This window comes from Choristoneura fumiferana, chromosome 2 (genome assembly GCF_025370935.1).
Source record: "Choristoneura fumiferana chromosome 2, NRCan_CFum_1, whole genome shotgun sequence".
Classification (NCBI taxonomy): domain Eukaryota; kingdom Metazoa; phylum Arthropoda; class Insecta; order Lepidoptera; family Tortricidae; genus Choristoneura; species Choristoneura fumiferana.
This window is the reverse complement of record NC_133473.1, coordinates 22,543,732-22,554,668: the sequence shown is the minus strand read 5'-3', so window position 1 is coordinate 22,554,668 and position 10,937 is coordinate 22,543,732. Positions and strand designations below refer to the sequence as shown.

The following is a 10,937-nucleotide window of genomic DNA, read 5'->3' as shown; positions in this document are numbered from 1 at the left end:
TTTGTATATAACGGTGCGAAGTCTAATAAAATAAGCACTATGCAATGTGTAGTTTTATTTCAATAATACCCAGTCAATGCCCCAACTTAGAGCCTTGCGATACATGGAGTGATACAGTTGTATTTTTGCACGAGAAAAAAATATAAACGGTTGGAGGGGGGAATTGAAAACAACTTTCTATGAATAGTGTTCATTTATTTTAATAAATCTATTTCATGTGATTCAGTTAATTTAATATATGGTTTACAATGTCAAAAGCTTTGCACGAGTCATCAAAGTAAATCGTTTACACAAAGACATGTGTAATGTAGATGCTAACGTCTTAACAGTAATAAATAAATTGAGCTAGAGCTAAATCGGTAACATTTCTAATCACAGCGTTACCTATTATAAACTTTTCACGACACTGCTCGAGAATGTGGCCATAGATAACCTAAATCCAGTACCCAAAACTGCCTATACATATATGTACATTTAACAGCCGACTCATTTATGGCTCGCAAAACACGACAACAATGTAACACATTACGAAAACAGGTCGTATCAATATATGTATTTCATATTACGATACGACTTTTTAGAATATAATTTCTGAATTTCATTCCTGGCGTGCTGAGCTGGCGTGCTGGCGGGAGGGGTGACACTATTTTTATTTCCTCGCAGTGATCGTGAAAAGCACAATGTTTAGTCTCAGCCAAAAGTGCAATAGATGAACTCGTATTATCGAACTTGAAACTAACTCGTTCATCTATTGCTTACTTTCATGCCTCTACAACAATGTACTATAGAACATTACATGCGCCCGTCCGTTAAAAATGATACCATTCGGTTAATACGCTTTTACACCAACACCTTGATAGAACATTTTACATTTAAATACGGTTATGGATATGGATGGAAATGTTTGTCGTATTTTTATTCTTTACTTTCGATGTCGGAATCACAATCAACCGAATGGTTTCAGCAAATATTTAACATAAAGTACAAATAGGACAAAACAAACTAGGTGTGTTTTTGTTTTACATCAGATTTGCATAAGCAAATTAATTGTTTTCGAAAGCTAGCTAACTACCTAGAATTAGGTATAAGTTTATAATAAAAAAAATGGAACAGTTATTTTTCGAATATCTATAACAAGTAAGAACAAAGACGAATTACGGTTAAATCTTATGAAACCTCATATGACTTAAAAATTATAGCTATAAGATGAGGCGTGGGCGAGACACTAACAGCGTCAATAATTTGTAAGATCGAGAGGCATTTGACAGTGACTATTTTGACCGATATAATGGGAAAGTTTTGATAAGGTCATGTTTTGCTTGTGTTTTGTGACCATGAGAATCTTAACAAATATTTGAAAGAACTTTGAAAGACATCTAAAGAAGTCAGATACTAGATGTGTAACTTTGACTAACCTCACCTAGGAGGTAACTTTTCTAGAGTTTCGAAGACTGTTTTTCCGGCTTGGAAAGTAAGATAGATGTCATTTATAAGATTAACCTCGGAGAGGCTTTTTTAGAGTCTCTATTGACTTTTGATCTGGTGTTAAAAGTTACATGACGGTGGAAGCATTCTACACTTCCACTGAACGTAGATATAGTTAGTGTTTAGTATTGTAACTAAGGGACCCCATACATCCCTGTATTTCTTTTATTATTATTTTTTGTATTTTTTTTCTTTAATTGTATAATATAGTTTTTAAGTTTTTATTTGTAATTATATTTTTATGAAAAAATGACTTTCTGCCAAGTTTCTTGCGGCGCATTCTTCTTGGCAATGATGGTCTTTCCGAAAGCGCTGGTAGTTTAAAAAAATGACGTGTAAAAGTGCCCATTGCGGCCTATTTACTGAATAAATCATTTGAATTTGAATTTTTTTTTTACATACATGTCAAAGAAACCTCACCTCGGAGGGACTTTTCTAGAGAGTCGCTACTGACTTTTGATCTGGCGTTACAAGCAACCTCAAGTGACCGGAGGGTCGTCTTTCAGAGCGCGGCCAGGTCGAGCGGCTGGAAGTCGGTCTGGTGCGGGCGGCGCACGGCCAGCGTGAGGCGGCCGGCGGCGGCCCCCAGCAGCACGGCGCACCCGCGGGGCAGCCCGCCGCGCTCCGCCGCCAGCGCCAGCTGGTTCACCACGCGCCGCTCCACCTCGTGCTTGATGGAGCGCGCGCCGTAGTGCACGTCGTACCTGCGCAAGGGGGGGGGGGGTTATTTGGAAAACCAACAGCATAAATTAACTGTTACAGGCTGTCTACGAACAATATTTATCCGTAGCAGGTTGTTTACTAAACATTTAACAATAGAGCCAATTTAAAGGTTTCCTCAGATAATTCGAAAATATTAACAGATTTACACAAAAAAATGAAAAACAAAGGAGAAAAGAAATTAGAACCAAACAAAAAAAACATCAAAGAAATTACTAAGCCACAGAATGAGGAGCATAGAAATTAGATGCTATACGGTTTCTAACTGCAGCAGGTTTTAAGCGGTACAGATGTAGATCCTAAGAACGCTAACACAGTTCGTTCATCGACCTCGCAGCCCGATAAAAGTATGAATTTCGACAATAGTTTGTTGTTGCATGGGTGCTCTGGGAATTCGAAAGTTGATATTAAGTAACTCTGGACTATCAACGGATCCTGTGTGTGCCCGCTCACCCGTCAGCCAGCGCGCCCAGCACGCCCCCCTCCCAGCGCAGCTCGACGCTGTGTGTGTGTGTGTGCCCGCTCACCCGTCAGCCAGCGCGCCCAGCACGCCCCCTCCCAGCGCAGCTCGACGCTGTGTGTGTGTGTGTGTGCCCGCTCACCCGTCAGCCAGCGCGCCCAGCACGCCCCCTCCCAGCGCAGCTCGACGCTGTGTGTGTGTGTGTGTGCCCGCTCACCCGTCAGCCAGCGCGCCCAGCACGCCCCCCTCCCAGCGCAGCTCGACGCTGTGTGTGTGTGTGTGTGCCCGCTCACCCGTCAGCCAGCGCGCCCAGCACGCCCCCCTCCCAGCGCAGCTCGACGCTGTGTGTGTGTGTGTGCCCGCTCACCCGTCAGCCAGCGCGCCCAGCACGCCCCCCTCCCAGCGCAGCTCGACGCTGTGTGTGTGTGTGTGTGCCCGCTCACCCGTCAGCCAGCGCGCCCAGCACGCCCCCTCCCAGCGCAGCTCGACGCTGTGTGTGTGTGTGTGTGTGCCCGCTCACCCGTCAGCCAGCGCGCCCAGCACGCCCCCCTCCCAGCGCAGCTCGACGCTGTGTGTGTGTGTGTGTGTGCCCGCTCACCCGTCAGCCAGCGCGCCCAGCACGCCCCCCTCCCAGCGCAGCTCGACGCTGTGTGTGTGTGTGTGTGTGCCCGCTCACCCGTCAGCCAGCGCGCCCAGCACGCCCCCCTCCCAGCGCAGCTCGACGCTGTGTGTGTGTGTGTGCCCGCTCACCCGTCAGCCAGCGCGCCCAGCACGCCCCCTCCCAGCGCAGCTCGACGCTGTGTGTGTGTGTGTGTGCCCGCTCACCCGTCAGCCAGCGCGCCCAGCACGCCCCCTCCCAGCGCAGCTCGACGCTGTGTGTGTGTGTGTGTGTGCCCGCTCACCCGTCAGCCAGCGCGCCCAGCACGCCCCCCTCCCAGCGCAGCTCGACGCTGTGTGTGTGTGTGTGTGCCCGCTCACCCGTCAGCCAGCGCGCCCAGCACGCCCCCTCCCAGCGCAGCTCGACGCTGTGTGTGTGTGTGTGCCCGCTCACCCGTCAGCCAGCGCGCCCAGCACGCCCCCTCCCAGCGCAGCTCGACGCTGTGTGTGTGTGTGTGTGTGCCCGCTCACCCGTCAGCCAGCGCGCCCAGCACGCCCCCCTCCCAGCGCAGCTCGACGCTGTGTGTGTGTGTGTGTGTGCCCGCTCACCCGTCAGCCAGCGCGCCCAGCACGCCCCCTCCCAGCGCAGCTCGACGCTGTGTGTGTGTGTGTGTGTGCCCGCTCACCCGTCAGCCAGCGCGCCCAGCACGCCCCCTCCCAGCGCAGCTCGACGCTGTGTGTGTGTGTGTGTGTGCCCGCTCACCCGTCAGCCAGCGCGCCCAGCACGCCCCCCTCCCAGCGCAGCTCGACGCTGTGTGTGTGTGTGTGTGTGCCCGCTCACCCGTCAGCCAGCGCGCCCAGCACGCCCCCTCCCAGCGCAGCTCGACGCTGTGTGTGTGTGTGTGTGTGTGCCCGCTCACCCGTCAGCCAGCGCGCCCAGCACGCCCCCCTCCCAGCGCAGCTCGACGCTGTGTGTGTGTGTGTGTGTGCCCGCTCACCCGTCAGCCAGCGCGCCCAGCACGCCCCCCTCCCAGCGCAGCTCGACGCTGTGTGTGTGTGTGTGTGTGCCCGCTCACCCGTCAGCCAGCGCGCCCAGCACGCCCCCCTCCCAGCGCAGCTCGACGCTGTGTGTGTGTGTGTGTGTGTGCCCGCTCACCCGTCAGCCAGCGCGCCCAGCACGCCCCCCTCCCAGCGCAGCTCGACGCTGTGTGTGTGTGTGTGTGTGCCCGCTCACCCGTCAGCCAGCGCGCCCAGCACGCCCCCTCCCAGCGCAGCTCGACGCTGTGTGTGTGTGTGTGTGCCCGCTCACCCGTCAGCCAGCGCGCCCAGCACGCCCCCCTCCCAGCGCAGCTCGACGCTGTGTGTGTGTGTGTGTGTGCCCGCTCACCCGTCAGCCAGCGCGCCCAGCACGCCCCCCTCCCAGCGCAGCTCGACGCTGTGTGTGTGTGTGTGTGTGCCCGCTCACCCGTCAGCCAGCGCGCCCAGCACGCCCCCCTCCCAGCGCAGCTCGACGCTGTGTGTGTGTGTGTGTGCCCGCTCACCCGTCAGCCAGCGCGCCCAGCACGCCCCCTCCCAGCGCAGCTCGACGCTGTGTGTGTGTGTGTGTGTGCCCGCTCACCCGTCAGCCAGCGCGCCCAGCACGCCCCCTCCCAGCGCAGCTCGACGCTGTGTGTGTGTGTGTGTGTGCCCGCTCACCCGTCAGCCAGCGCGCCCAGCACGCCCCCTCCCAGCGCAGCTCGACGCTGTGTGTGTGTGTGTGTGTGCCCGCTCACCCGTCAGCCAGCGCGCCCAGCACGCCCCCCTCCCAGCGCAGCTCGACGCTGTGTGTGTGTGTGTGTGTGCCCGCTCACCCGTCAGCCAGCGCGCCCAGCACGCCCCCCTCCCAGCGCAGCTCGACGCTGTGTGTGTGTGTGTGTGCCCGCTCACCCGTCAGCCAGCGCGCCCAGCACGCCCCCCTCCCAGCGCAGCTCGACGCTGTGTGTGTGTGTGTGTGTGCCCGCTCACCCGTCAGCCAGCGCGCCCAGCACGCCCCCCTCCCAGCGCAGCTCGACGCTGTGTGTGTGTGTGTGTGCCCGCTCACCCGTCAGCCAGCGCCCCCAGCACGCCCCCTCCCAGCGCAGCTCGACGCTGTGTGTGTGTGTGTGTGCCCGCTCACCCGTCAGCCAGCGCGCCCAGCACGCCCCCCTCCCAGCGCAGCTCGACGCTGTGTGTGTGTGTGTGTGTGCCCGCTCACCCGTCAGCCAGCGCGCCCAGCACGCCCCCCTCCCAGCGCAGCTCGACGCTGTGCCGCGCGCGCGCCTGCTCGGCCCAGCGCGACAGCTCCAGCTGCACCAGCGTCAGCAGCTCCTGGCGCGAGAACGGCAGGAAATACCTGCAACACACGATTGCAACACACTCTTCAAAGACCCTTAAATTGGTCAGCTATATGCAGCTATTCAATAATAATCTTAGAGCCGTTGCTACTAACGAATGTCGTCCCCCTAGAAAGTGGCTCCGACCTGAGCACCCCACAGAGCTTAACGGGAGAAGGCATCCTCTTCTCCCGCTTTCCAGCAAATTACTGGAGCAAAACTGTGTGGATAGATAAGGAACACCTCCAACTCTGTTCTCCCTGCAGCAAACTCCAGAAAGTTGAGGACGTACAGCCGGGTTTTTAGCTCACTTCCCTGTGACCATAACGGATTTTTCCCGACTGCACGCCCCCATCTCCTATAAATTACCTACTTAATAATAAAAAAATCTAAAATGTTAAATGTTGTTTGTCTTTGTTTAAAAGCAAAGAACTAGCTTCTTTGGTCCTTCCAGCGACTCGACCAAAAAAACATTGGCTCTAAAATCTAGGTTAAAAAAATGTAGTGTGAGGAACTCCGCGGGACTCTGACTTACACAATCTCGTTGATGCGACCGAGGAACTCATCGCGGCCGAAGTGCCGCTTGAGGATGGGCCGCACCACGCTGTCCTTGAAGTGGCGCGACACCTCCAGCGACTCGCTCTCGCCGCCCCCCTCCATGCCCTCTGCGGCGCCCCCGGCCGCCGCTGAACACGTGCTTAGTGTTAGCATTTTATTTTCAAGTTGAAGAGTTATCGAGAGAAGTTGGTCAACTGTTCTAATATAAAAGACTGATCGCGTGCGGTACCATAAATTATTGGAGTTCTAGAGACGCGTGGTGCTTGATTTATTAATAAGACACCAGTGTGGTAAAGACACCTTATCAGTGTGATAGACAAAACAGTATAGCGTAAAAAAAAAGTTAACCCTGGATTAAAAGTGACAGTTCTATGTATACAATTTATCACCTTGGGAAAGTGGTTATTTAACTCGGAGTTACGTGGTTAACCCTGGTCTGGTGCGCAAGCCCGACTGAATGTAATCCGGCCAGTGAGGGAATACGGGGAACCGAGCCCGTGTAGAACGGTCTTAACTTGAGGAGCCTCATCCCGAGGTGGCCAGTGGGCGTCGTGCGTGCGTGATACCACTTCACGCTACCGCAGCATTCTAAATAGCAACGAGGGAACTCTTTCTGATTCTAGTGTGTGGGCGAATCCTACACACCCTCTGTTTCCTCGAACATGGCCAGATGCAAAGCCCGCCTTAGTGCAGGTTACCTGTCTGTGCGTCAGTGATGACATGGTTGTCGGAAGCGGCGGGGGCAGCGGAGGCTGCGCGGGCGGCGGCGCGGGCCTCGGCCTCCCGGCGCAGCTGCAGGCCGTACTGCGCGATCTCGTCGGCCGCCAGGTTGGACGTCATCACGAACACCGCGTTCTTGCACTCGATCAGCTTGCCCTTGCCGTCCGTCAGACGACCCTGCCACAAGATGCGACTTGTTAAAACCGGACTGCTGAAAAACCGGAAATAATATCAAGCTTATTTTTTTCTCATCCTACATCAGTTACTAGCCGCGACGTGCAACAGCACTAAAGCATCAGCTCGTCCCTCAAGAATTCTCGTCCTGCTGCCGCTGCCCCCTTTCTTACCACTGGCATACCTCATCGAGCAGATGCAGAAGCACAGTCAGTCAGCACATGAGAATATACTTATCCTCATTAACAAACAGCAAGCATCATCTCGTTTCCCGAAGGGCTACGTAAACTGTCTCGATCTTTGACCATCTTTGAGCCCGCTAGAACCTCATCAAACAGCTGCAGCAGGACAGCCAGCATCTCGGGACGTGCCTCGTCTACTTTATCCAACAGCGGAACCCTTGTAAATTGCCCCCTGTCTTGCCCTTGCCACACGCATATGACGACATTAGCATTAGGTAACGAGGAGCCGTTCTCTGTAAGTCGTCGAGCCCCGTACCTCATCAAAGAGCTGCAGCAGCACGGTGAGCACGTCGGGATGCGCCTTGTCGACCTCGTCGAAGAGCACGACGGCGTCGGCGCGGCGAGCCAGCGCGCGCGTGAGCTGGCCGCCCTCCTCGTGGCCCACGTAGCCGGGCGGCGCGCCGATCAGCTTGGCCACCTCGTGCTTCTCCTGGTACTCCGACATGTCCAGCCGGATGAACGCCGCCGGGTCCTCCCGGTGCATGTACCTACCGTATATCATTTCTTTAAAATAGAAGCGCAGTACAGCGGCATGGTCTTTCCTAAATGCCCGACAACTTTGAGTGAGCCACACGCTCACAGGAATTGTAGCGTGGTAGCGAAGATGAAGGTTGCAGTTCCTTGATATGAATCTTCAAAAAGTAACGCCTGGATCAATCAGTTCTCCTAGGCGAGGCTGTTTCGGTCAGTGTGTGGCTGATTGATTTCACTTAAGATGGATGACGACATTGAAGTAGGTACTTAGTGATATGGTGTCTTTGTTTTCTGAAAAACGGGACTAAGGTCCTGCAGAGTTGAAATCCCAGTCAAAGTGTTGACATGGTGTGTACAAAACAATGTGTTCAAGTTTTTTTTTGTGATAATGATCAGAGATGACTTAGAACCTTACATTTAAGCAATTTGATGAACAATGAAAAAGAGTGCTATGGAGCAGAGTTTCCAGCCATGAGTCCAAAACTTTTCGCAGAATCACTCAGAACATAGTACTTAACTAATGAAGGGAAGATAAAAAATGTATCTAAAATGCAAAAAAGCGTCTTTACCTGGCGAGCTGCTTGGCCAGCTCGGTCTTGCCGATGCCGCTGCTGCCGAGGAAGAGGAAGACGAGCGGGTGGTCCTCGTCGGCCCAGCCGTTCTCCTTGCGGCGCACGGCGGCGGCCACGGCCTCGATGGCGGCCGTCTGCCCCACGATGTACTGCTTGAGGCGCTGCTCCAGCGGGAAGCGGCGCCGCTCCTCCGCCGCCGCCGCCGCCGCCGCCTGCTCCCAGCGCAAAGTGTGCTGCACGATCAGGTCGCGCGCCGGCGACGGGTCCCGCGCGTAGTGCAGCGCACGCCGCCCTGCAACCGTGCACGCGCTATGGGCCACGAAGGGTTGGGCTGGGCCGAGAGAGCAGTCCGCCAGCGCGGCATACTTGGACTCACCGGCGTGGTCCCTCGCCGTGGGGTCTGCGCCGGCCTGCAGCAGCGCGCGCGCGGCGCCGGGCGAGTCCGCTAGGGCTGCGTAGTGCAGCGCGGTCCACCCCAGGAAGGAGGCACGCGCGTTCATGCCGCCGCAGAACTCCTCCTCGCGCCGCTGCATGGCCTCCAGCGGGTGCAGCCCCGCCGCCGCCGCCGCCGTGCTCGCGCCCGCGTACTGCTCCTGCGACAACGAACGCGCTTCTTGTTGCTAAATGTCCAATGCCACTGCCTCGCTCCAGGCCAGTTCCACCCTGGTACGCTGTTGTTTTTCGAGTGTACCTGCAGGTCGGGTCGCGCGCCCAGCCGCAGCAGCTCGGCGACGGCGGCGGGCTGGTCGTTGGCGGCGGCCGCCATGAGCGCGGTCCACCCCAGCGAGTGCCGCCGGTCGGCGCCGCCCTCGCGCCCCTTGCGGCCCTCGCTGCTCGCCGCCTCCACTTGCCTGGCGATACACAACCAGGACAGTGAGTTGCATGCATCTCTCGTAAGATAAGAAGACTGAAATGGCGATGGACTGGCCATGTGATAAGGTCAGCGAGAGAGAAATAGACTAGAGATGTCACACTTTGGTACCCTAGGGATGGCAAAAGAACTAGAGGAAGGCAACACAATAGGTGGGAGAATGACCTACCTAAAGAGTTTAGAAGACAAGCAAGGGATAGAGGAGAATGGCAGCGGCTCCTCCAGAGGCCTATGACCTGGAGACAACCTGATACGAATGTGGGTGGTGTCAACAAACTATAATGTTGTATTTTATTATCAGTGAATAAAGGCTATTGTTATTTATTTTATTTTTTATTTTCTATATGAGTACCTAACCACACTAAAATTATGTACCAATCGCTGTGTAAATGAGATGTAAATATTGCTTATGAACAAGGAACTGCTAACACTGGATATTCACAGACAGATACAGGCACTACAAATATCTGAGTCTGTCCCACTTGGCTGGTTTTTTTTTTTCAATTTGTATGTGTTAAGGCTGTAACATCAATTTAATTAAATGAAACAAATTATCAATACTTTGCAATTTTCTGTATGAAATAGCAGTCTCTTAAAATAGAGAGAGGTGATAAGAGGGAATAGAAATGTTAAAACCAACCTGCGTATCTCTTGTAGATTACCAAGTCTGACTGCTTTGAAGAACCTTTTCTCTGTAACAACAAATCAATAGATTAGGCTATTTTACTTGTGTCTTGAATTACCATGAACAACGCAGTGTCAGGTCAAGTGCAGGTCAACCAAACAGAAAGGAAAACTGTTCTGAATATGAAAGAAATAATGACCATTCATAGTCACAAAAATGACTACTTATTTGTAAAAATGTTTCACTGAAACTGAACTGAAATAATTTGTTTTGAGTTGGCCTTGATTCAAACGACATTTACTTCTTGCGTTGACAAAATTCTATTTGGGCGTAATTAATTTACAATGAAAATATGTTTTATTCTAAATATTTTTCACTTTGGACAGTAGCAAGCTTGTGCACAGCATTGTTGATATACTGGAAAACCTAATGCTGAAGGAATCCACTAGCGAATCACCATGGCTTCGCACAGGAGCAACATTTAATAAAAAAAAGTGTATTTTAGGATCTAAGGATATACATACATAACGGCGGGAAGTGACATTAATTTATATAGTATGTAAAGACGTACCGTTGTAAATATGGTCAGCCGCGACGAGCGCCAGGCTGATGGTGGCGGCGCCGGCGGCGGTGCGCACGGCGCGCGTCCAGCCCGCGCCGCCGCCCGCGTCGCCCGCGCCCGCGCGCCGCGCCAGCACCGCCGCCAGCCGCGCCGTGCGTCGCATGCTGCGCAGGTAGCTCGTCACCACACGGGCTCCAGACATCGTAACAATCTTCGCTGGTTTTTTTACTTATAAAGAATTTTAATAGGAACAGTATATTATTAGCTATTGTCTAAGGGAATAAAGCAAAACTGAAGGAAGGCATTATTATAATTTTTTTATGGGTTTTTAGCTTTTTCGTATTATGTTCTCATCATGTCTATTGATTTTATTACATCAGTGAACCAGAAGTCCGATATCATCTTTCCATGTAATAATATGTAACTGACATTGTCACATTGACAGTCAGCTGTCTGTCAAGTTGAGTGTCATTTGTCTATGGTCAGGGTGTAGTTAATGTACGACTTGTTAATGCACGCTTAATAA

At 53.2% G+C, this 10,937-nt stretch overlaps 1 protein-coding gene across 1 annotated transcript; it reads right to left on the bottom strand.

Annotated features, from left to right (window-relative positions):
• Positions 1-180: 180 nt before the first annotated feature.
• LOC141445348 (mitochondrial disaggregase-like) lies at positions 181-10,842 on the bottom strand. Its single transcript, XM_074111188.1, has 10 exons — positions 10,421-10,842; positions 9,865-9,916; positions 9,045-9,204; positions 8,730-8,946; positions 8,351-8,645; positions 7,564-7,795; positions 6,870-7,068; positions 6,149-6,299; positions 5,496-5,633; positions 181-2,189 (listed from the first exon to the last, which is right to left on the bottom strand). The coding sequence occupies exons 1-10, from the start codon at positions 10,611-10,613 to the stop codon at positions 1,988-1,990; spliced, it is 1,839 nt and encodes a 612-aa protein (XP_073967289.1). The 5' UTR covers positions 10,614-10,842; the 3' UTR covers positions 181-1,987.
• Positions 10,843-10,937: the final 95 nt, after the last annotated feature.